At 38.2% G+C, this 26709-nt stretch overlaps 1 protein-coding gene across 1 annotated transcript in view; it reads right to left on the minus strand.

The window, feature by feature from the left end:
* FMN2 (formin 2) overlaps window positions 1-26709 on the minus strand; it is a 261959-nt gene that overhangs the window by 188073 nt on the left and 47177 nt on the right. The window contains exons 3-4 of the mRNA XM_090263236.1: window positions 19534-19681; window positions 8847-8902 (exon numbers count right to left, since the gene is read on the minus strand). Coding sequence (XP_090119362.1) covers window positions 8847-8902; window positions 19534-19681 — 204 coding nt within the window. The remainder of the gene's footprint in view (window positions 1-8846; window positions 8903-19533; window positions 19682-26709) is intronic.

The raw sequence follows: 26709 nt of genomic DNA on the forward strand, positions 1-26709 counted from the left end.
AAAAGCCCCAGTGTGTACTGCCAGACGTACAGCACTCAAAGTCAACCAGACCCATACATGAACCGCCCTTGTGACAGAGATGATTCCTTCCTGTAAAAGAACAGCCTGTTTTTAAACCAGAAGAGATCAGGCTGAAGAAAAATATATCCCAATAAAAATGAGAAACAGCCCTGACCAGTGTGGCTTAGTTGATTGGGCATCATCCTGCCAAGTGAAAGGTCTCCAGTTCAATTCCCAGTCAGGGCACATGCCTGGGTTGCGGGTTTGGTCCCAGTCGGGGCACGTACAAGAAGCAACCAATCGACGTTTCTCTTGCATCAGTGTTTCTCTCCCTCTTTTCCTCCCTCCATTCCCCTCTCTCTAAAAAATTTATTTAAATATTTTTTTTAATGAGGAAACCAAAACGTATAGCCTAGGGAAAAAATGCAGCATAAAATAAATGCAAGTAGAAATTCTTAAAAATTGTGGGAAAAAATACTCTTTTTTTCTAAAATAATATTGAAAATCAAGCAACTACAACACTTTATTCTAAAGTTGTTTTTTTTTATCATGGTAAGCAAAAAAAAAATTGTTATAATTAAAATGACTTACGTTAATTTTCATCAGTGTAGATTTTCCAACAAAAATATATAATGCCATGATACAAGACATTTTTTATGATGGTCAGTTTCTGTAGCATTTGAGAACTTCATCAATTTCCCCAGAGGCCTCTGACAATTCTTTGATATGCAAATTAATTTTTTAACATATCTGCCAAAATCATCATCCTTACCAGATTAGCTCTGTCAGACGCTCATTCATCACTTTTCATGTGATTCAGGCTCTCTACCAACACCTTTCCTGACTTCAGGTCATTCTACAATTTCTGCAAGATTAACAATTTCACCTTTCATTGCATTTATATCATGTGGTTCAAAACATCCACAAATCATTGATAAACTGACCCTGCCCAAACTAAACCATGGTAGAAAATAACAGATAGAATGTTAAATGGAGAGGAATTTGGATATGCACCTAATTTTATAAGTGGTCAATTTATTAGAGTATATTGTTCTGTATTTTACTTATTTTTTGAACAAAGTGATAATTGAGGGCACTTAGAGCTGAGAACATAAAGAACTGAGTATTCCATAAGCTTCATAGGTTTTCAAATGCAAGACAGAAGAACTAGAATTGGGAAATAGCAGAGGATATAGATAAGAAAACCAAATTCCAAAACTGAATCTATAATAAAGATGGCAATGCTAACCTTGTGATTCCAAGAAGGTGGTAAAGTCAAAGAATTCAGGAAGATGCTAATAAATGAACTGTAAAGGTAAAAGGCTTAAATATTTATACAGAGAAGGATTTTTATAGAGATTATTCTAGATCGAAAACACAGGAAAAAGGGTGAGGTGTGACTATTTGCTTCTTACATTATTCCGACTGTAGCGAGAACAAAAATTTAATTTGCTAAGATCTTTATTCCTCTCTGTGACTCTGTGTTTACCTGCAAAATCACAGCCCTAAATCAATGTTACTATCTGCCTTTTCTATCCCAAGGAAAAACAGCATTTAAGCTCACCTCAAATCTTAACTGACTAGCCTGTAAGGTAAGTCTGACCATCCCTTCTTACAGAATAGCCAAAGGCATGTAGGATTTTTGGTTCTGAATGCAGCTAAATCTTCAACGAGTCTTATCTGGCTTTCCTAATCCAGGGCCATTGGACAAAGGCTCGCTGGCTCTCAGAGAGTACCAATTTACAGTCACGGAGACCTTATCTGTAGAACTCTCTAGAGAAAACTGCATCACTTGTCAACAGTAAGAGTTTATATCTACACAGGTTATTTATAATTTTTTTCAGAAGTTTATTAAAAAATTAACATGGTAAGTATTAGTTACTGTCAAGAAAAAACGCTGTCTATTATCTGGCCATTTAAGCAAACATCCTCCCCTGAGAGCCCACCGCCAGACAGAGCCCAGATTTAATCTCGAAGAGCGCGCCAGGCACTCTGCTGTCCATGGAGAGGCCTCAGGTTGGGAGCCTGGTCCCTTGTGGCCTGAGCCTGGTACTTCCTCTTCCATCTCTTGAGGGCACAGCTAGACAGATGCCAATCAGATTCTCAAAGGACTTCCCATTAGAGAAATCTACTTTTGTTTTCTTCTACACTTTTCAAAGAGACTCTTAGAATTTCCAGTAATTGTGTGAGATTACCCAATGCTCATGATTCTCACTAGTAAAAATGAAAATAAATGAATTTTTGAAAGGAGAAAAGAAAAACGTGATCTTTGTCACTTTGTACAGGATTTATATAATGGGTGCATCCTTACAGATGGAGGAGACATAAATCTATTAGAGCTGGTAAATACAGTACATAATATACTTTATATATTGAAAATTTTAATATTATTTGTATTTAAAAGTATTACTTCAAACCTCTGAATCATTATAAGTGGTAGAGGCTGCCATCTGCTTTGGCTGAACAAGCTATACAATAAGTCGGCCAAAATTCTTCCATTTCTGGATAATCTTATATGTGGGTGGTGATGGTTAGTTCTCATAAATTGTTTGAACATTTGCATTTCACAAAATACAAGTTGCCATTAAAAAATAAAATGTTCACCAAAAATATTTTTCTAAATACAACATTATCTGATTCCTAGGAAAAGAAAACATAACATTAAGGCTAAAGCTGTCAGAAAGGAAGCCAAGATACACTCAAGTAAAGCTTTTGCTGAAAAGTTAATTTGTTCATTTTTGAAACTTTATTATATTATGTAAGCAAGATACTTTGAGAGCCTAGACTATAAAACCACTTATTGGTAAGTTAACACTGTGATAATTTATTTTGTAAATGTTAATGAGATATGTAATCATTTTTTTACCCTATTCGGATTTTCAAGTTCTGCTGAATTCTAAGGTCACATTACTGGCAGGTTAGGATACCTCTAGACATCTGTAAAATACAAATCCTACTCTTCACAGAAGCATATAAATTCTCTATCTGTCATATTTTGAATTCTAAAACATTCTAAGGATTTGAAACAAACCAATGGCATTCCAGATTTTTCAATAAACCAACACATGCTATATATGATCCTAAAGGAAAAGAAATCCAGAGTTTAAATAAATGAGATTGTGCACAAACACAAAGCACAGTCAATTTCAAATTTAAAAGTCAATTTCAAGAAAGAAGGGACTATCAGAAACTAGGCTAGGTATTAAGTAACTTCTCTAGGATTCCTTAAAGTAGAACATATGTGGGGGGGCGGGGGGAGTTTCACACAGAGGCTTAAAATGGAATCTCTAGAATCCTTACAGTGAAACAGATAATGAATCATTGAAATTGTAGTATTTCTGAGCTGGAATGACTCTGACAAATCTCTTCTGGTCCCTTCATTGCACAGACGAGAAATGGGAGGTGAAGGGGAGCAGGATTAAGTTAAAAATCAGAATCGCCTGTATTGCTTTCAACATCTCTTTTCCAACATCCTAGTAATTGATCATTTGACTGATGGTTCAAGTCAGCCTTCATTAGCAAATAACCACAATGGCAGTAATAAATAATGTGTCTAGGGGAAAGAGTCCCCCCCAAAATGGAAATAAACAGCCTTTTTGGTTCCCTATTTTCTCAATTTTCTCTTCAGTTTTTTGAGCTACAGTGTGGCAAGATTCTGTACCATACATTAAAGCAGTATACTCCTTAATTGTCCCAATCCATGCAAGGAAAACACTATTTTATCAGTTTTATTTCCATTACTGATCAATGGATATACAGTACAAATCAGCTTTCATCCAACTAGTCTCTATCATAAAAACTTGATAAAGGACAAAGCTTGGGAAAAAAATTAAATGGGATGAAGTAGGAGCATGACCCAAAGGGCTAGAGCCGCTGCCTTTGACCCTATGCCACCCATGTTCTTCCCTTCCTTACAGCCAAATTCACTCTGACCACGGCTTTTGTAACAAATCTGAGACCAACAGTCTTTCCTTCCTTCTTAAAATCCTCTCCTCACTTGGCTTCTATAATTTTATATTCTCTTCAGATGATTTCTTTTTCTGTTCCCTCCTTGAATATTTTAGTGCAGGGGGAAGAGGGTACCAAACCTGTAGAAACTGCCAAGAGTCTCCTTGGCCTGCTGTCTTCTGTCTATACACTCCAAGAGCACATCAATTTTTATATCTTCGATCTCTCATCTCGACACTGACAATTTTCAAGTTTTTCTCTCTCATCAATACTTCACTTCCATTTTGTGACTGCTTAGCTATCATCGATAATTTTTTATTTTATGTTTAATTGAGGTATAATTGGCATATATCATTGCTATTTGATTACCCTACTTTTTCCTTAAAGTTAAAATTCATCTTATCCTCCAAACAAATGTCACCCCCAGACCTGCCTCACGCACACCATCGACTGGGTTACTGTACATTATTCACATCTGTTTCTTTGATTTTGTTGCTAAATAAAGATGTTTCTGAAACTAATAGTAAATTATATTGAGTGATCATTGCTTAAAGAGCACTATAACAGATACTTTACGGAGAACCAATGAAAAAGAACATTCAATTTCTCAACAAAGTTGGCAGGCACACTGGGCATTGAGGAGCCCCAGGAGACTGATCAGAGCAGGATCCTAATGGGAAGAGTTTTCAGCCAATTTCAAAGGAAATTAAAACTGGACTGAGATAGCATTTTGCCAGCTATCTCAAATCTTAAGCACTTTTCTGACCTTTGATACTGTATCTTGCATATAAACTACACAACATATGGGCTAAGAGGACTGATATTGCTGTATTTCTTTTTATTATCCAGCACTTTGTAATGTACATGGCTATTCACAATTAATAAGTTTCGTAATGTCTACAGATCCAACTTTCAATGGCTTAACAGATATTATTCTTACCCAAAGCTTGTGTTTTTAAAGATCAAATTTTATTCTATTTGCCTATCAACTAGCCTGCTTGCATTAGAAAAGACACCAAGAGTTTTAGGAAAATACTTCAAAACAAATTTTACATATAATTTCAAAAGCAAAAAGACATGTAAAACTGAGTGGTAACCAGTTTTTCTACCATTTGTTAATCTCTAATGAGAAGTGAGGATTATGAGAGAAAATATAAATGATATTTGGCTATATATATATTGTAGAATGTAGAGGTACTTCCAGCTTAAATAGTATTTCAAATACCAAAGAATAAAAAACTCAATAGAAAGACAGTCCTAGTTCAGTTTTACAGAATAATTCTTCAGACAGCAGGTTTCCAGAGCATATTACTTGAAATGAAAATGATCAGCAAGTGAGGTCTGAAGAATGCAGTTTTGTTTCACAACTTCCTAATTCCATAGGGCCGGCCACCGGGCGCTCCGGGGCAACGCCGGTTCCTTCTTTCGGGTCTGCCAGCTGCATTCGCTTTAGGCATCAGACTCCCTGGCAGCCCCAGGCTTCTACTCCTCTCGGTTGAGAAAAGGCTTTCTGAGTCATGTGGGTTTTTTTTCCTTTCCCCCCTAGGGATAGAGAGCTCTCAGAATTATTGCTAACTCCAGGGAAAGAGTACTAGTCAAAGCCCATTCAGTACATTCCAGTGTGCTCCGATGGAGAGAACAGGGCCCTGAACTCACAGCTGAAGAAAGACTTAGAGGGCGCTTTGCGGCTCTGCCGCTGCCTCTGACTCAGCGGTCCTGGGGAGCAGGCGTCGCTGCTGCAGAAAAACGAGGGAGCAGGAAAGCCCGGCATTCATCATTCACACGGAGCAGAATGGCTGGGGCAGGCTCATTCCCTCCGCAGTGGTGTTTTACAGAGACACACAACTGCCATCTAGCGACGAAGGTGAAGTGCATGAAAAAGAAAATCGTTTTATTTTTAAAATAGTGCGAAGCACACCAAAGTATAGTGAAAGTTTAATATGTCTAGGGGAACTAATGAGTCTCTTTGCCTCTAAAATGTATCTTGACACCTAATGCTTATAAATGGTATAGTTTAAGTGGAATATAATAACTTTTAACATAAACTTCTCTCATCCACCTGATGGTTTTAGCATGGGATGGGATTAAAGAGCCATAGGACACTTACCCATGTGAAAGTATAGTTTTTATCACAGTGGAGAGAACATGAGGAATAAAACCAAACAGAGTTATGTTCAAATCCTCCCTCTTACCCTTTATCAATTCTGTGACCTTAAGCAAAGTCAAGTAAATATAAATGATAATAGTTACCTTAAATAATTGTTATTAGAATTGCAAAATATAATAAAAATAGATATATAGTAGATAGGTAATCAATTCTAGTTTCCTGTATCACTTTTATGGCCAGTTATTTTAGACTCTCACAAAACATACACGTCATCTAAGAAAGAACTGGTCCATAAAATAAACTTATGACAAAGTCAATAATTCCAAAAAGTAAATAATGTCATTGTTGAGTTCTTTAGCTCAATTGCTTACAAATTTTTTACCCCTCAATTAGCTAATTGTATTTCCTGGCTGCTGGACATTCCAGTGACAACAAGAAAAGAAGAAGGTATGTCACTTAAATCAACAGATGTGACCTTTGAGTTTCTAAGCTGTAGGTAGCATCAAATGTTTTAAAATCATTCAGCTCATCAAGTTTTCCACTTATTATATTATACTTTACCATGGTTCACAGCTCAAGAAAAACAGAAAAGTCACTACAATTTTATACAAATGGATATATTAAATTGTTGGGTTACAGCTGGTATAGAGCAATGTTGTATGCATTTCATCATTATTGATAGTACAGATTACTTTTCCAGGTTTTCTTTGGCACTATCAAATATGAGGTCTGTCCAGAAAAAGTCCAGCCATTGTTAATATACTGAATGGTTTGCACAACATCGATGTAACCTGGCAGCCAAGGAGGGTGGACTGGAATGCACAGACATGAACAATGATGACTTCACTGTACTAGTCAGTGGGGGTGATAGATGCCATTGAGGGAGTATGTGTACTGTGTGGCCATTGCATTCAAAATGACTGAGCGAGTACAGCAACAAATCTGCATCAAGTTTTATGTTAAGCTTGAACATTCCTCCATGGAAGCTATTCGGATGATTCAGAAGACCGCAGCTGTGGGCAACTGCTGATTGGCAGCCTCATCATGAATGCACCTACTCATGCATCACGTCTTGTGAAGAGGTTTTCGGTGAAACATCAAATCACCCAGGTGATTCAGCCCCCCTACAGCCCAGATTTTGTACCCTGTGACTTCAGGCTTTTCCCAAAACTAAAATCATCTTTGAAAGGGAAGAGATTTCAGACTGTCAGTGAGATTCAGGAAAATTCGATGGGGCAGCTGATGCCGATTGGGAGAACTGTGTGAGGTCCCAAAGTGCCTACTTTGAAGTGGACTGAGATGCCCTTGTTCTATGTACAATGTTTCTTGTGTCTTGTAACTTCAATAAATGCCTCTGTTTTTCATAGTGTGTGGCTGGATACTTTCTGGACAGACCTCATCATCTAGCAAAGAACTCAGTACCATATGCTTTGGAAATAAGAATTTAGAAACATCTAATAGAGTATCTCAAATCACAACTTAGTTGTGCCCCCCTCAAAAAAAATTAAGCTGAAAAATAATTTGAGAACATTTTCAGGACACTATTTTTTTAAATTACTTCTGTCTTTATTTCTCTTTACCTTTCCTTATCTTTCTTCACCTTAACTCACGTCGGCTAACCACCGTGAGGTCAATTAAATAACCATCCCATTGGCTGAGTCTACCATGCCCTAGCCTGAGGGAGGTCTCTGCTCCAACAATAACAACAACACACAAAAAAAAAAAAACCCTGGGAAAACCTGTTTTAGGACACTATCCTTAATAATATCTTTACTCTTAAAATAATGGTCAACCTAGTTTTTGAAAAGCACAGGTGAATTATAAAATGAAGTTCCTGATCAATGTTATATCCTTATTTCTCCTCCAGGGGGAGCACAACTTTCATGTATGATTCAAGGCTGCTTTTTCTTTTTCTTTTTTTAGGGGGAAATCATTTTATACTTGGAAAATTCTCATAAATCATCAAATTCTTTCATCTTACAGAGAAAAACATTATGCCCCAAATAGCCTAGGCAGGTTATGCGCACTAACTAGATAAGGAACAAAGCCTATAACCCAGGTACCAGTCTTCTTGTTTCTTACTAGACCACACTCAAAAGAACATACACTCTTCTTACTTAGTAATTACATACTAATTTCTAATCCTAAGTTATTTTCAAAAGCATCATTGGAAGACTGTACAAATAAAAAATTTAAATGGTTCGATGTCCAAAAGACAGCATTTGCTATCCACAATTATTATTCTCTATAAGTGTTTTCTGTCTTGAAGGGTTTTTTTTTTTTTTTTTTTTAAATGGTAAGTCCTTTTCGGTACAAGAAAAAAGACATAAAATTTGGCTTTTTAGTAACAGAAAAAAATTTCCATGAAAATTAAAGACACTAGCTAATGTTTCATCCGCCAAAGCAACTTAAGAATATTAATGATTTTAGAAAACCTCTGACAGATTTTTTTTTTAACTCATATCCCTGTGACTGAATTTGGCCCAGCCCATTTCCTGGAGGGGCCACCATGTCCCGCTGGCACCAGCTGTTGTAGGCCCAACTCTTTGGCTGGATATGGGATGATGTAGCTTCTGAAAAGTTTGTTCTCAGTTCCACTTCAAGGCTGATTTTCTTTGCAAAGTCTACTTGGGAGAAAACAACCCCTTTCACCAGACTGAATTCCTGACCAGACTTAGTGAACCAAGCAAGGGTGGCCTAACTAGCTGGGAAGATAGGAAAATAAACAAGGTTCTGTCACAATCTTAAAAGTAAGAGAAAGGGATATGATATCCTAATAAGATCTTCTTACCGGCTGCACAGCATCTGAACAATTTTTCAGAGTTTCCAAAACAGCAGATTGAGATTCTGGGTTGGAAAGGAAGAAGACAGTCAATATATTAAAGAACAAATTTTCCCCTTTGTTCAATCAGAAAACAAAACAAACTAAAATCTTTAACCATAAGTACCAAAAACACCCAGTTTATTTTCCAATTATACTTTTGTATATATAATGAGTATAGGATTGCTTTTCAGTATATGAGACACATACAAGGTCTGTCCAGGAAAAGTCTAGCCATTGTTAACATAAGGAGAAAAGTGTGCGTGACATTGATGTAACCTGGCAGCCAAGAAGAGTGGACTGGGATGTGCATGCGTGAACAATGACAACTTCACTGTACTTGTGTCAAGCTTGAACAATCCTCCAGGGAAACTAGTTGGATGATTCTGAAGGCTGCAGCTATGGGCAACTGCTGATTGGCAGCTTCATCACGACAACGCACCTGCTCACGCATCAGGACTCAGGCAGTTTTTTTTTGTGAAACATCAAGTCACCCAGGTGACTCAGCTCCCCTTACAGCCCAGATTTGGTGCCCTGTGACTTCTGGCTTTTCCCAAAACTAAAAGCATCTTTTAAAGAGAAGAGATTTCAGACCATTGATGAGATTCAGGAAAATATGATGAGGCAGCTGATGGTGATTGGGAGAGCTGTGTGAGGTCTTGCTTTGAAGGGGAGTGAGGCCTCATTGTCCTATATACAATGTTTCTTGTACCTTCTTCATATTACATGGCTGGATACCTTCTGGACAGACCTCATATATAATCACCAATATTCATGTCATTAGTTACTTTTAAAATTAAAATAGGCTTATGCCCTTCTTGATACATCAATCATAATTACTACTTTTCTCAACTGCTAGTTTACATTTTGTGCCAGAAAATACATGCTAAAACACTCATTTTTTGTATTATTCATTTAGCTTAGTCTGCACAATGACAAGACCCAGCTCACCAGTCTTGAAGGACAGGATCTCACATGCCTTATCAGATGACCATTGACAAATAATCTTCTAATTTCAGTGAGAAATAATTAATACTGTCAACAAGAGGCACTGAATAAAAAGGGATTTTGATCTTTCAGTCCATCATTTTGGAGTTTATGAGACTGCCAATACTTCAAGCTAAAAACCCTGAGGGAGAACCAAGTCCAGGATTTTGTTTTTAAGCTAGGGGACACTTTCTTCGTCATTGTATCCCCAGCTTGTAGAATAGTGCCTGGCACACTGCTGTAGATGCTTACAATATCAGTAATTGTAGGAGGGAATAGAAGAAGTGATTGAAAGAATGATCCAACCATGAAAGTGGGTGCCACCCTGAAGAGTGGGTGACTTGAGTAGGAAGGAGAGAGAAAGAACTTGATAACAGGCAACATAGCTACCACTTTGCCATTAGCTACTCCCTGCACCTTGGCTAAGAGTGAATCTTTCAAAAAAGAAAAAAATTAAAAATAGCATGGATTAGTCACCACCAGATGTCACTGTGATGATAGAGTATTAACAAATGGCCTTAAAATACAACCATTTCCCCAGACAAATACTATATTAATCAAAATGGAATTCTTCTCTTTTATACTCACAAATCTACACTCTGACCTTAATACAAGAGTTGGCCAATTTTGAAAAAATATCTTTAACATCAAAGGTGGTCAACAGTTAATATTAAAGCAAACTGTGGAACACGTTTGTTTTATGTTCTTTGTCACCATGAACTCCTCCGCTCCCCAAAAGCAGCAAACCCAACATAAGATCCCAGAGCTTTGAATCGATGGAGAAAACTCTTACTCTGTTTTTCTATTTAGCTAGTACAAGAACCGGTGGAACACAAACAGTTCTCCACATTCGAAATGCATACGTTTCCTAGCCCTTTTTCGTAGTCCGAAAGCTGGTTACCGGCCCCACAAAGCAAACTTCTGGGTTCTGGTGATAAATAAGAATGTGTGCAGTTTGCCAAAACAGTGAACTACCAAGATGTTATCAGTCAATATTCTGAACACCTACACCTGAACTCTCAGTCTCCTCTGTGACATTCAATGACGACCTGAATTGAATGAATTCTCCCATCCCCGTCCCTGTCTCTAGACTTGTAATTTCCTTGAATCAGTGTGTTACAACATCTAAGGGAAATTTATCAAAATACTCTATTCAAATCCCTAAGCTGAATCATAGAAGTTGTGGAGGGTCCAGGGTTTAAGATGAACAAGATGCACAGAGTAACTGTTCTAAAAATAAAGGGAAAGGAAAGAGAACAGTTAGGAGAAGAAAGAAAAAGGAATGTTAGGGAGAGGGAAAATAACAGAGAATAAAAATAAGAGAGAAAAGGAAGGCATGGGAAAGAACAAAGGCAAAGAGCCGCAAGGGAGGCAAACAGCAGCGCAAGTAGCAAGCCAGCATGTGGAGCAACTGGCTTCTGTTTTGTCTTGTCTTCTCTCTCTCTCTATTTCAGTATCTACAGCTGTTCTTTTTTTACTTGAGAGGAGTTGGTATAGAATCTTATACTAGTTATATTAGTTTCAGGTGTACAATATAGCGGTCAAAGATTTTTACAATGTGATCACCCCATTAATTCTAGTAATCATCTGTCACTGAATAGGTTTATCATATTAGTATTGACTAAATTCCCCTTTTTACCCATCTCCTCATCCCCTCCCTTGGTAACCACCCCTTTGGTTTCGGTTTCTATGAGTCTGTTTTTGCTTTGTTTGTTTGTTTTGTTTTGTTTTCCACAGATGAATGAAGCCATGTGGTACTTATCTTTCTCTGCCTGACATTTCATTCAGCATAACACCCTCTAGATCCATCTATGTTGTTGCAAATGGCAAGGTTTCATTCTTTTTCATTGCTGCATAATATTGCATTGTGTATATGTAGCGCATCTTTATCCATCTGTCTGTAATAAACACCTAGCTTGCTTCCATTGTTGGCTATAGTAAACAATGCTGCAATAAACATAGGGGTGCATATGTCTTTTTAAATTAGTGTTCTTGTTTTCCTTGGATAAATATCCAGAAGTAGAATTGCTGGATCATATGGTATATCTGTTTTTAGTTTTTTGAGGAATCGCTGGCTTCTGAGCTGGCTCAAATCTAGAGTTGCTTGGCATGTGTATTTGAGATATCTGCTTAGTGCTAATATCCTTAGCATGATCACCCCTCATACAAACTCTGTGGCACTTGTTACCAACATTGCTCTCCCAGGATCCAGGGCAATGTTGGGAACTGTCTTCTATTCAGTTCTGGAACTGACAGACCATCCTCATTAAATATTCATCAACTAGGATAGTTGTTTTTAAAGAGTAACCTGTGAGAGCTCTCTCAAGGGTACATTTAAAACTGCCAACTCCACTCTTCTTAAGAATTAGAAGATTTTTAGAAAACATTACTTTGAAGCAGAGTAGGAGAAAGAACATTCCTGACAAAATTTTAAATGTTTGTTAAAGTTAGCTCACAAAATCAAAGCATAATCTAAAATCTGGTCTTCTTGCAATTACAAATACCTTTCAGAAATGATCTCTGTATCATCACAAAATAAGCTTATGATTTATAAAACAAACACATTTGGGTGAGTTTTACATTTGCAGAGAAAGGGTAACAAAAGAATTAGTAAGCTAGGCCCCTCTGCTCTGACTGAAAAGTAAATCAAAATAAACCCTTTAAAATACACAAAATAGTCCTTCTAAAAATGAGTTAGGCAGTTTCTAACAATTTTACATTTTCAATGAAAATGCACTTATCTATAACCTTATTCAATTAAAGCTTCTTTAATGGTATACATCAATTTGATTTAAATCTAGTCAATTTAATTGAATGATAAGTTGTTAAATTCATTTAAATGGCCAGCTGCCTACTAAATGGTAGATGTTTTATTTCCAGTATACCATGTCCTTCCACAAATGAAGATAGGGTTAAACATGTAGTTTTCCTAAAAGGTCCAACGCTATTTTCTGTTTATTGATTATTCAGTAGTATAGCTCTGTCCCTCAATGCCAACCAAAATATCTACACCCACGCTTTAGCTTGCATATATGTAAGGGGGAAATGCAGGCAAGTTTTACCACCTCCCCCACAAAGAAAAAAAGAAAGGAAATGGAGAATTACCTATAGGAGACACAGTCAAGCAGTTCTAGTACATTTACCCTTGACCAAGGGAGTTGCTCAGAGACAGAATATTATCGACCTCTCCCCTGGCCCCTTATGTAATTCCTGCATGATCTCAGTTGAATGTGTGTTAAAGTAGTTGGACTAAACCTGGAAATGAGCTGATGATACTGTATTTCCACTACACCGCACAGAATCTTTTTTCTTGGGACCCATTAGAAACACTTCTTTTGAATATTAGAGGCCAGAAAAGTGCTTTTCTGAGAGACTGTTGCTTTTAATCTCATGGACACAGGAGAGGATATAGAATTAATTGTTCCCACTTCACTTTCTTCTTTAAATCTGAGGGGTATATTTCGAACTACCTTTGAAAACTGCAGGTCCTTCTGAAATACATTTCAGTATGCTAGCTTACCTCAGATTCTTTTTTATTGTTCCAGCCTAAATTCCTTTCTGTTTGATCTATTTTCCTTTGTAATGCTTTCCACACCTTAGATATTTATGAGCAGTTCAGATCTTTTTTTGGAGTAAAGTTAGGTTATAGTTCTCTCAGCCAGAATGTAAATATACTTTTTAGAATTTTTACACAAAAAGATTCTGCCATGCTTCTACCAGCTCTCCTTCCATATATTTTTCTCCAGAATTTTCTGTGCCCAAATTGCCTTTTTAAAAGTCATTCCTATGTTCACTCTCTTGGCCATTCATAGTTTCAAAGAAAGATAAAGGTTGCAATTTTCCAAAGATGCGACAAGAATAACCACATCCCTCTTCTTACCTAGACATCTTGCTCCTGTTCTCCATGATTTTAAAAACTAAAGTTAATCGTCTCTCTGATTTTGTGTAAATCTATTGAAAAATATTTGAAACTTGATATTGACTACCGTAAAACATTCCATGGAATGTTTCAGCATGCACAAAATTCTCCCTATAATGTTTGTATTCATGTGCTGAGTAGATATTTTATTCCTTAGATCTTCAAAACAAAAACCTTCATTTATTCACTCAAATGTTTAAATATATACTATGTGCCCAGAGGTGTCGAAATGTTAGGAATCTACAAAGATGGCAGATACATATAAACAGATAAATTATAATACACAAAAATGACAAATAATAGAGATGGCAATAAAATGCCATGAAACTCCAGAGGAAAAAAAAAACAATCATGAGGAGAGAGTTGCATTGTATAAATAAAGATAAATAAAGAGAGAGAAAATTAAGAGTAAACAAGATAAATGAAAAGGGTTTCTTCTTATGTTTCCAGCACCGATTTTGGAGCATATTACACCCTAATTTCCTTTCCAGCTAGCCTTAACCTTCCGGAAGGTATTCTACATACTACAAACAGTCAAGTTTAACACCTTGGGCCAACTGTGTAGGGAGTCAGGATGGGAGAGAAAGATGCACAGGAATCCACAGCCCTTGCACAGCTCACTCACTGGCAGGAGGACCACAAGGCATCACCTCAGCCTCTGCACATCAGATTCATATAGAGGAGGGTCAGTATTTTAACCAATACATGAAGGAGAACAAAAGACTCTCACAGAAGGAATCATGGAAAAATAAAACGAGATCTATGGGAAAAGGAGAGGAGGCAGCACCATGAATCTGAATTAACTGGACGTGGGAAATAGTAAACAATATTAGGACGAGCTGGAAGACCAAAAAAAAAAAAAGTGGCAAAAAGAAAAGTTCTCAATTGTCTACAACAGAACCATAGGTCTTTCTTCATGAAAAAAATTCATTGAACTCCTTTACTTCAAATTAAAATTGAAAGGGGCTACATGTTGCAAATAGTAGTTTTAACCATGGTGTCACCACACAATAGTGGGTAGCAGTGAGTTGTTAAGTACATGGCAAGTAGCTTATTTAGTAATAAATAAATATACTGTCAAAATTTCTAATTGATTTTTTTAAAAAACAGCCTACTCTACACAAGTTTTTCACTATATTATGAACATTCTCACTCTTACAACTGGCTGTATGGTGTGGCCCCCCAGAATGAGAAGACCCCATGGAGTCACAGGAGGAAGTATTTAGAAAGTGCCATTAGGTGGCTTCGACAAAACAAAGCTCTGTGTCTGTTGCAGTTGATAATAGATCAGCTGGAGTAAAACAAGTGACTGCATTAAATCATTTTTACTTACCTCCATCATCCTCTTCAAGAATGCATATTTTAAAAGGAGACAAATTATTATGTTAAAAATTATTTTCACTGACATTTTGCCAACTACATCAAATAAGGAAAAAATTAGATCACAAACTTCCCGGTATTAATTCCAACTATCATTTACCAAACTAATATTCAGAGGATCACTAATTAACTTTCAAAACCAGTTTCATAGCCGTTCTTAAAGTGCCCTAAAATTTTAGAGGCTAATATAAATGTTTCGTTTAGAAAGGCTGAGAAAGATGGACACGATAAGGAAGAGAAAACGAAAATATCATTGTAACCAATTATGTAAAACATAAGATAGGAACCACTATGGAAAGAACGCTCAATGAATTTGATCAACGCTACTATGGTCACATGCCACTTAATGATAGGGATGCACTCTGAGAAACGCGTGGTCAGGAGATTTCATTATTGTGCTCTCACAGCGTGCGCTCACACAGCATCAGATGGCACGGCCTGCCTCACACCTCGGCTGCATGCTTCAGCCTACTGTTCATAGGTTACAAGCCTATAAAGCAAGTCACTGCACAAAACAACACAAGAGAAAATTAGGCAATCAAGAGACGTGGTAAACACGGGGTGTAACACAGCACATGGCTTTACAGCGAAGACTTTTTCTAGAAGGAGAAAAAGTACATAAATAATGACAAGGGGTGTCAGCATCGTGGCAGACTGAAATGACTCCACTGTGTCTCCATTTAAATTTACAAGAAGTCAGACAAGTATAACTCAACAGAGGACACCTTGTTTAACACACAAATGTGCCAGGAACATCCGTGCATCAGGACATCTGAAGGAGGGCCTACTGGAACAAGCAGAGAAGTAGGGTAAGGACAGGGCTGGTGGCCACAGATGCATTTGGAGCCTACCCAAGCACTAGTGACAGCAGTTGAGCTGGAGCCCTTACTCTACAGCCTGGAGCATAAAAAGGGCAGAAGCCATTTTACTCCTGGAAAAGTGACCTCCCATCCCACCTCCCTATCCTGGCAGGACCAGATAGAGGTGGCTGGGAAGCTATAAACAACCATCAGTGCCACCAACAGCCGTGACTGGAAGGGACAGAGCCACAGATCGCAATCTTGCCTCCTCTGTCCAAAAAACACCCCAAATAGCTTAGTCAAGTCCAAACCATAGCAGAAAAAGGAAGTAGCTTTGGGAGCTGCAAAACCCGTTCTTTACCACGCACCAAATTCTGCCACCACAGTGGTGGTGCTCCATAATCAACGTCAGCTCACCACAGAGGGGACACCAGTCATCCCAGTGGGATGTGGCATTTTCCTTAACCAAAGCGATGCAGCTTTACCACACACACAGAGGCACAAAAAGCACAAGTAAGAGAAAGCAAAAGTATGCACTATAAAACTATCCAATGAAAAGCAAAAGAAAGTACCCTACCTATCACCCTGCTGAATCATTGAGAACAAAACAGTAGATAAACAAGAAGTCAGTATCTCAAGTGCACAAAGAAAGAATCCATCAAATACCATGGACAACCAAGGTAACTTTGGAACATGGAAATAAAATAAAGACTCCAGAAACCAAAGTCATGGAAGACGAACTTAGATGACAAAGAATTCAAAATTGCAGTTATGAAGAAACTCAAGGATATATTGAATATAAGAAAATTCAGAAAGGCAGTTCAAAGAGCTTGATAATAAAATTAATGAACATAGAGAGTACTTAAACAACGATATGGAAAGTACAAAAAAGAAACAGATTCTGGAGCTAAAGAACTCAATAAATGCCATGAGAGATGCATTAGAGAGTACTGGGAATAAAGAAGTCCAAATACAAGAGAGAATTAGTGAACTTGAAGACAGAAACCTAGAAATGACCCAAGAGGAAGATGAGAAAGACTAACAGAATTAAAAATGAAAAGAACACTATGAAAACTATCTGACTACATATTAGAAAGAGCAACCTAAGCATAGTAGGTATACAAAAAGGAAAAAAACAAGGGGAAGAGAACTGAAAACCTACTCAAAACAATAATTAATGAGAACTTTCCAAGCCTACCATATGACCTAGCAATCCCTCTTCTGGGTATCTACCCAAAAATTTGAGGACACTAATTCATAAAGACATATGTACCCCTATGTTCATTTACGCATTATTTACAATAGCCAAAATAGTGGATGATTGGAGAAAGAAGATGTAGTATGTATATACAATGGAATGCCACTCAACTATTAAAAAGGTGAGATAGTCTCATTTGTGACAACATAGATGGATCTTGAGATTATTATGTTAAGTGAAATAAGTCAGACAAAAACTGTATGATTTCATTCATAGGTGGGATATAAAGCAAAAAGCAACAAAATAAACAAATAAACTTTTTATAAAACCAAATGCATAGATACAGACAATAAAATGGTGGTTACCAGAGGGGAATAGGGTAGGGAGATATGGTGGGGGTCAAAGATATAGTGACAAAAGGAGACTAGTGAAGAAATGCACTATAAAGTTGTACACCCGAAATTTATGTGTTACCCCGATGAAATTAATAGAAAATAAATTAAATTAAATAATTAAGTTAAATCATGATAAAGAGTATACAATAGTAGTAAATACACAGAACAGTAACATAGTCACTTATTATCAAGTACTATGTACTGTACATAATTGTATGTACTGTACTTCATACAACAGGCAGGATACTGGGTTTGTTTCCACTGGCACTACTATGTTATCATGGCTACAACATTACTCTGTGATAGGAATTTTTCAGTTCTACCACCATCTATGTGGTCCATCATTGACCAAAACACCATTATGTGGTGTGCAACTGTATATCAACACCTGGCTACTTCCTATCAGGAATTACATTTTTAACATAAACAAATAGAACAGTGTGTTTAATTGGATCAATCCTTTTAGTGCCATATTTTTTCTTTTAAAACTAAATACGCCTTTATGTGCTCCCTTTATTTTCAGGTGTTAAGTTAGAATCCCCTCATATCTGAAGATTCTTGCATTAAGGAAGTCAGTCAGCTATACTCTGGGTCATGATGCTCGGAGCCCTGCATGAAACAATGTCTCCCACATCCTGTCTCTCATGTGCTGTTGACGTCAGGAACTCGAGTCCACCAAGCAAACAGTAAGCAGTACTCCGAAGCACTGGACATTAAGAGGGAAACTCTGCAGGGGAGGTGTAGGCCCCCATTCGGTGTCTCAGCACAAAAAAAGAGGTCAGTGCATCCCTCCGGAGATGGACGTCCTCGCAAGAGGTTATGAGCACTAGGCTCCGTTTGCACACCTTTGGGCAGGGGCTTGGAACACAGCTGTTGACACTGGGTCATTATTGGTTTTAGAGGGAACGTGTGGTAAAGATAAGACATGAATGAATGATGCTAATTACAATAACAACAGCAAACTCTTATACCAAGCCAGTTGCTGCATGCTGAGTGCTAATTCTGTACTTTAACATACATTATTAATTCACGAATTAATGAATTAATAGCCCTAAGCAGTAGATGTTATTCTCATCACCCTTCACAGATGAAGAAACAGTGATCAGGAAACTTTCTCTACTCAAGTCAATGGGGGAAAAACAAGATCAACAGTCTTTACTCAACACCCATGCTACCATTTAGGAAAATTTGGTGAAAGATTTCTGAATAGTGGTGATGCCTTTCAAAAGGACTCTGCACTTATAGAACATCAGTCAAAATTCCTGATCAGTCCATCAGGAATACACTGGGACATTTTTATGTTTATGCCAGAGTGAGAAAAGGGAGTAAAACAACCAAATTCAATAAAACATTTTAACACAAATATGATTCTTAATTCTATATAACACATACAAAGCGCTTTCCCGGTTTGGGACTCTGTATGAAGCTGACATTAATCTCATGCTATCTTCCCGGGCAATTATCACAAAGTACTTTTAAAACCCCAAAAGCTACAAAAAAAGAAAAAAAATAAAGAAAAAGAAATATTACATGTGAATGCTATAAAATTTTCCAAAGTCACTCAAATTTTAGATTGAGCAAAGCACATATCTCCGTCTTACCTCTCCCCATCGTCTCTGAAGGTGAAGAGGAGCACTAAGATAAGCAGAGAGAAAGCAGGGCAAGAAAGGTAATAGAAAATTCCCTCTGGAGCCCGCTCCGCTCACGAGATACGGTGCCTCAGCCTCAGGCAGCGGCTGCAGCTGGACACTGTGGTTCTTGAACTTCACATACACAATAATATCTAGACAACTCCAGAGTCCAGTTCCCCAGAATTCCAATTCAGCGCCTTGGCGGTGGAGCACAAGAATTTCCTGTTTCACCACCTGTTACCTGCAGGTGAGGACCTAAGAAACCCCTTGAAGAGAAATGCAAACTCACCACCCAGGAAGCACCCTGTTCGGCACTCGCAGAACATTCACTGTCCCTGGGGGCCTACCTGGTTCAGCATCCGGGGGCCGGCGCTCTTCATCAGGAAGGTGAGACGGTGGCCGAACGGATGGGACTCGCCTGGGAAACTGCCCCGCCGCGTAGTCCAGCGAGTGTGTGGGCTGGCTGACAGCAGCCCAGGTGTACAGTTGGTCTTGCTATATTTCAAAGAAAAAAATGTAAAGTTATTAATTCAATCACAGAGACATCATCTTGATTGATACACTGCAAACATCTTTTCTAACATAAACCTATATGTGGGATGTGTGTATACTGGGCTGGGCTACAGTTTGTGAGTACATGTATTATTTATTAGTATTACAACTGTAAACCTACTTTCGCCCACCCCTGTATATGCATACACACATATATAAAACATTGAAACAGCATTTTATCCTACTCAATGTAGATTCATAACACACATTCTTTGACAGGATCATTTCATTTTCTTAACCATGCTTGTCTCAATTTCTTTTTTAAAGTAAAATATAAGTTTCTTTGGATATAGAAATGCCATACGAGCCAGCAGGAAATTATAAAATCAAAATAACCAGACACTTAACAGGAGAACTTCTTGGACTAGCATCTTTAATATATTTGAATATGATGTCTCTTTAAAATCTGTTTAAACACTTGAGGCAAATTCAAAGGACATGCTGTCCTTGGGCACCACAGGACATAATAGCTTCCTTGCCTTCAACACAAAAGGCCCAGGAAACCAACTTCTGTTGGGTCCAGATTTGAGAGGGAAACCATGAAAAAGTAAATGAACCTTCCAAGATTGAAAGAACTGGACAGGGATCTCCTGGCAAAGAAAGGTGTTCGCAGCTGCAGACCAGCCGAATCTGGACAGAATGAGAAGGCTCATAACTACACCTGCTGCCAAGGAGCAAAGTGTAAATCTCATGAAGGAGGCCGCTTGGAGGCCTATAAAGACCTTAGGAGACTGTTCGTTCAGATTTCGGAATAATAGCGTGGTGAATTATAGGATGCACGCTCTCATTTCAGAGCGCCACGGGAGCAACAGAGTTGTCTTGGCATCTGTGCTGATTGTCACTGTGTGTTGCGTTCAACGAATAATTGCCTTGCAGCATTTTCTCAACTGTCCGTGAATGTCTTTTTCTCTGTGGGTTGCTGTTTAACATTTCAGAAATATATCTGTTATTTTCCCAAGCGGTGTAGAGGAGCTCCTTGCTACCAGTTACCATATCCTGTATCCCCGTTTTCTTTAGGATATCATAATAGACACACAGCAAGTAGTGAAGAACTACCAGAGTCAAGCCCAGTAAAAGTTGTCTTTTAACAAATCAAAGCAAAGCTTTATGTCTCAGTTAAAACAGGGATGTGTTTCCCATAATAATGCACCATTCCATTAAATTCTTAAGGTCTGTTGTGACTTTGGTTGAAGTACATAATTTATTCCTATTAAAGAAAAGAAATAGAGGTTTTCTACCAAAGGCATATAGGAAGATTTAAAATCACAACTTAAAAGTGGCATAAATAGATCACAAAAGAAAAAGGAAAAAAGAGTTACTTTTGACAAATATTTTCTCATCTTTATAACTGGGTTATAAATAATAATCCCCCAAATAACTTAGAGCTACAGTACACAAATACCTTATTAGAGGTCCCACTAGAAAATGCTAATGCTCACACTTAGGCATTCTAAGAGCTCTTCATTGAGGTTTTTATAGCCAAGATGAGGGTCTGATTATCACCTTAGGTATTTCAGGCTAACATTTTTTCTGATAGTGCGAATGCAAGACCATTCCACAGCCCACGGGTCTGCATAATAAAACAAAATCACAATTACTTTCTGAGAAAACTGTTGTCCTTTTCTTTGCTGTTCCTATGACTCATCGGTGAATGGAGATGGAATGTTCATACTCATAGGAATAAATCTCGGTTAGGGTTTCCCACTTCCTAGTCAGCTCTCAGAAGTGCCCCAGCTCAGAGGCCAGTGAATCTGTATTTGAGCAGTAAAATAGAGTAACTGTATCCCAGACATTCCAGGAAGTTCAGTCTCCCATCAAATACCACAAGTTTGCCTGCGGGGAAAAAAGGTCTTAAAAAAATATGCCTAAAAGCATGTAGTTCATCCATTTCTTTACATGTACTCTGAAATCTACCTTGGAGTGCGCAGATAAAACCTATCTATCCCCACCAGCAGAGGGCTTTTTTTTTTTTTTTTTTTTTTTTTTTAAGTATATTTTACTGATTATGCTATTAAAGTTGTCCTAGTTTTCCCCCTTTGCCCCCCTCCTCCCGGTACCCCCCTTCTCTCCAGCAGTCCCCGTTTTAGTTCATGCCCATGGGTCATGTAAGTTCTTTGGTTTCTCCCTTTCCTATACTGTTCTTAATGCCCCCTGTCTCTTTTGTTCCTACTGATTATGCTTCTTAATCCCGGCACCATTTCTCCCCCTTCCCCCTCCCAGTTGATAACCCTCCAAATGATCCCCATACCTATGATTCTATTCCTGTTCTGGTTGTTTGCTTAGTTTATGTTTGTTTTCTAGATTCAGTTGTTGATAGTTGTGAGTTTGCTGTCATTTTAATGTTCATAGTTTTGATCTTCTTTTCCTTAAGTATGTCCCTTTAACATTTCATGTTAAATAATGGCTTGGTGATTATGAACTCCTTTAGCTTTACGTTGTCTGGAAAGCACTTTATCTGCCCTTCCATTCCAAATGATAGCCTTGCTGAATAGAGTAATCTAGGTTGTAGGTCCTTGCTTTTTATAGCTTTGAATATTTCTTGCCATCCCCTTCTTGCCTGCAGAGTTTCTTTTGAGAAATCAGCGGATAGTCTATGGGAACTCCTTTGTAGGTAACTCTATACTTTTCTCTTGCTGCTTTTAAGATTCTCTCTTTATCTTTAGCTTTTGGCATTTTAATTATGATGTGTCTTGGTGTGGTCCTCTATGGGTCTAGCTTGTTTGGGACTCTCTGTGCTTCCTGGACTTGTATGTCTATTTCCTTCACCAAATTTGGGAAGTTTTCCTTCATTATTTTTTCACATAAGCTTTCAATGTCTTGCTCTTCCTCTTCTCTTTCTGGCACCCCTATGGATTGGATGCTGGCACATTTAAAGTTGCCCCAGTGGTTCCTAAGCTTCTCCTTGTTTTTGTTTTGGGTTTTGATTTTTGGTTTGTTTGTTTGAATTATTATTTCTTCCTTTTGTTCTGGTTGAATGTTTATCTCTTCCTTTTGTTCCCAATCATTGATTTGAACCCCGGCTTCCTTCCCTTCACTGTTGGTTCCCTGTGGATTTTTCTTTATTTCACTTAGCGTAGCCTTCACTTCTTCCCTTATGCATTTGCTATATTCTATGAGTTCTCTGAGCATCCCATCACCAACGTTTTGAACTCTGCATCTGATAGGTTGGCTATCTCCATTTCATTTAGTTCTCTTTCTGGGGTTTTGTTTTGTTCTTTCATTTGGGCCACATTTCTTTGCCTCCTCAATTTGGCAGTCTCCCTGTGTTTGTTTCTGTGTATTAGGTAGAGCTGCTTTTAGTCCCTATCTTAATAGTGTGGCCTATATAGCAAAGTAACCTGTAAATCGTGTGGGGTGGAGTCTTAGGTAAATTCCAGGGCAGGGCTATCTGCGTCACCACTGTGTGGCTCTGCTTGTGGTGTGGGGCTCGGAGAGGGGACAATGCTGCTGCTTGGCTTCTGGTGATCGGCCCCATTTCCAGTCACTTTACCCACTTCCCATATGAAATTGGTGCCCCTCCGGTTGCTGCCCTGGGGTTTGCGTACATTCTAAGATGATGCAGGTCCTCTAAGTGCAGAAAATCTAGCAGTTTCTTCCGCTGCCCCAAACCCCTCTGGTTTTTATAGGCAGAGGTAACGGGGTCTATCTTCCTGGGCTGTGCAGTCTGGGCTAGGGCTGGGGTCACTTGCTTCCAGGTTATCTACCCCTCCTGACTTTTATGCGCCACATATGCACATGGGACCATCTGTTCCTGCCACCGCTGCTCGTCTGGGCCACACTGCCTCTCCGCCCTGTCTCCGTGACTCCGCACCTCTTACTCTCTGAATGAATATGGCTTCTTTAAATCCTTGGTTAAAATAATAATTTTAAAAAACAACAATAAAAGAGCGGCAGTACCAGAGTTGCCCAGAACGCAGAGCAATGGGAATTCTCATATACTGCAGATGGGGTTGTATATGTGCAAAACCACAGGGAGAAAGCATTTAGCTCCATCTCAGAAAGCTTCATATACCCCATGACCCAGCAATTCTATTCCTGGATGTATACCCAACGGAAATGTGTACACGTGTTCATCAACAGAAACGTACAAATATCCATAACAGTATTATTTTCAGTCATTAAAAAGAGAAAGCAGATATGTTCATAAACAGAATAGCTAGATTAAATTCAAACTCTTCACACAAAGGGAAAACCATACAAAAACAAAAGCTGTGATTTTACACAAACTTAAGGTACACAAAAGAAACAGACACACAAAAAATGCATACTGTGGGATAATTATATCAAAGTTTCAAAAGCAGGTAATACTGCAGCGTTAGGGGACTGACACTAGGGCAGTAAAACCCTAAGGAATGGTAGGTTTGACTGCCAAGTCAGGACATTAGTTACCTTTGGCAACAGGAATGGGGATGAGAGGACTTTTCTAAGATGCTGGGCAATAGCTACATGGGTGATCAATCCCCGATCACATGAAAAAGAACTGTGATGGTTCAGGTTTGTCAGGAGTGGGGCCGCTGCTGTCCCATGGAGAAGCCAGAGGCGTTAAAGGCAAGGGCAGAGAAAAACGACCTTGAGCCTGGGAAAATGGAGACTATCTTCCAAATGACCAGCGGCCATCCAGAAGAGGCTAATGCAATACTTTTCGTTTTCAAGGAGGCTATAGCAACTCACATTAGGCTCCCATGCATCAGATGGAAGACAACTAAAAAGCAATTCCATAGGGTCTATTTAGAAAACCACATGAAAAGGTGGCCTTTATAAGTTTGTGTTAGTTGAACAAATGGGCCAACTTCCCAAAATTTCTGGTGTCTCTGATTCCATGATATCGCAAGAATATTCTACCATAGCAACACAGTGCAATTAACACACAATGCAGAATTGAAGGAAACAAAACAAAGGTTAGAGAGGAAAGTGTTTTTATAGTGACTTTTCTCAAATCTTTCTTGTTGGCGCCTAGTAAAAAAGTGAATGTAAATATTGTATAATCCTTGAGCTACTCCCACAGAAAGTAAAGCCAGGGATCAGAAAACAGTGGAAACTCCGACTCCTGATTATCTTTACAGAGGACATGATTCATCGTACTATGAATACTATTAATCTAAACACTTGTGAAATCAGTTCTGGAAAATTATCACATGAGTTCTCTTTGCCAGATACCACTAACACAGAGTTTGGTTGGGGGATTTGGGGTAATCATGGGAGAACGAGAAAAAATCATTAAGACTCCAAAGAATAAATAACAAATATAATATTAAACATACAGTTCTCAAGGGATGTTACATCTAAATTGAAATCCATAAATTAGCAATATTCAGCCTATCATTCCCTCAACTAGACAGTTTAAGAGAATATGGACAAAACAGGGTGCATCAGGGGTTCAGAAGAAAGTTAATTAATAATTAACCAGGGACACTGACTGGACAGGTGCACTGGTCACAAGATGCTCTGACAGGACAGGCTGGCTGGGATTGTGGGAGATCCTCCTAGTAGGTGGATCAAATGTGGGCATGGGAAAAAAGCAGTTACATGATTTTTTAAAGTATCTGACCTATATTTACAAGTTCATGTCTGTTCAACTTGCTATCTTCCATAGAGGAAAAACAAATATTACTCAAGTCTAAATGTCCCTTTCCTAATGATACATTAGGGAGGAAGCGTGTCTAAAGACCCTTGCTCGGGGCACTGATAAGAACACATTATGTAACTTCAATGATGTTCTGAACATCATGTCTGAGGAGGTCAGCTGACTTACATAAGGCAACAGCAAATGTAGAAAAAGAAAGCCAGGTTTTCCTACATCTAGCTAAGCATACACACTTTCCCATAATGCAGAGCTTATTATACTCTGATACCTTAAGAAACATGTTTTTTAAAAAATCAAAGCTGGATAAAATTTGGCTGTATTAAATATTTAACACATTCTCTAGCATTATCCAGCTGAAAGAAATAGAAGAGGTAGAACCTTGTGGCAATGAAGATGATACTTTTAAAGTTTAAAAAACATTGATTTAATCCCTAGTTCCTACTCTTAGTTTTGAACAAGTTACCTCCCTGAACCACAAATTTCCCTCTGTAAAATGAAGACAAGATAATTTTTGCAAATTGCCATGGCTCAGGCTCTAGCAAGGGTTCAATAAATAGTACCACCCACAGTTATTAATAATAGTAAGTATTATACTAATTCACTACTTTCACATTCAGGAGACTTCGGGAAAACGTACAAATAAATCATCCAGTATAACAGTGCAAAAGCTATCACTGCTTTCCAGGAAAGTATTAAACTCGGGTAGTCATGACTAAGAAAGCACCACTTTACCGAAGTGACACACTGCCACACATTACCCCCTGCTACACACATGCTTCAGTCCTCAGGACCCACTCACTGTGAGTGACGACTTCCTCCCGGACACACTGGGAAGGGCCACAGCGTCACTGACCTTTCTACAGCTTTGGAAGATGGTCATCCTATAAAGTATCAGCTTTATGAAGGGCAGCATTGTAAGGGAAACAAACATTTGACCTAGCAGACAATGTAAGGTGTTAGGGGAATCTTCAGTTATATAAACTCAACCATTACATGCCTTCAAGCAGGAAAAAAAGGTTTCTTAGCTTTCATTCTATAGAGTTCAAAAAGTACGGTAAGAGTAAGTAGCAGAATTCTCATGACAAGGGTAAATTTGTTTTTATTGTATCTCTAGGAGATGATGAGTGTACTGTGGCAATCATTTCACAATATGTGTACATCACGCTGTGTACGCCTTAAACTGACACAGTGACATCTGCCAATTACTTCCCAATAAAACTGGAAAAATAAACTGCTTTTTAAAAAAGTAAACTTAAAATGGAAAAATGTCTATTATTCTGCCATTCTAAAGCTTTCAAAAAGCCTTCTCAAGTAGCAAGATAAATATTTTGCATGTTTCTAGATCTTATTTTTCTTCTTCTTATTTCTCCTGTATATTATTACTCAG

Source organism: Furipterus horrens, unplaced genomic scaffold (assembly GCF_987537825.1).
Source record: "Furipterus horrens unplaced genomic scaffold, mFurHor1.1.pri manual_scaffold_15, whole genome shotgun sequence".
NCBI classification, from domain to species: domain Eukaryota; kingdom Metazoa; phylum Chordata; class Mammalia; order Chiroptera; family Furipteridae; genus Furipterus; species Furipterus horrens.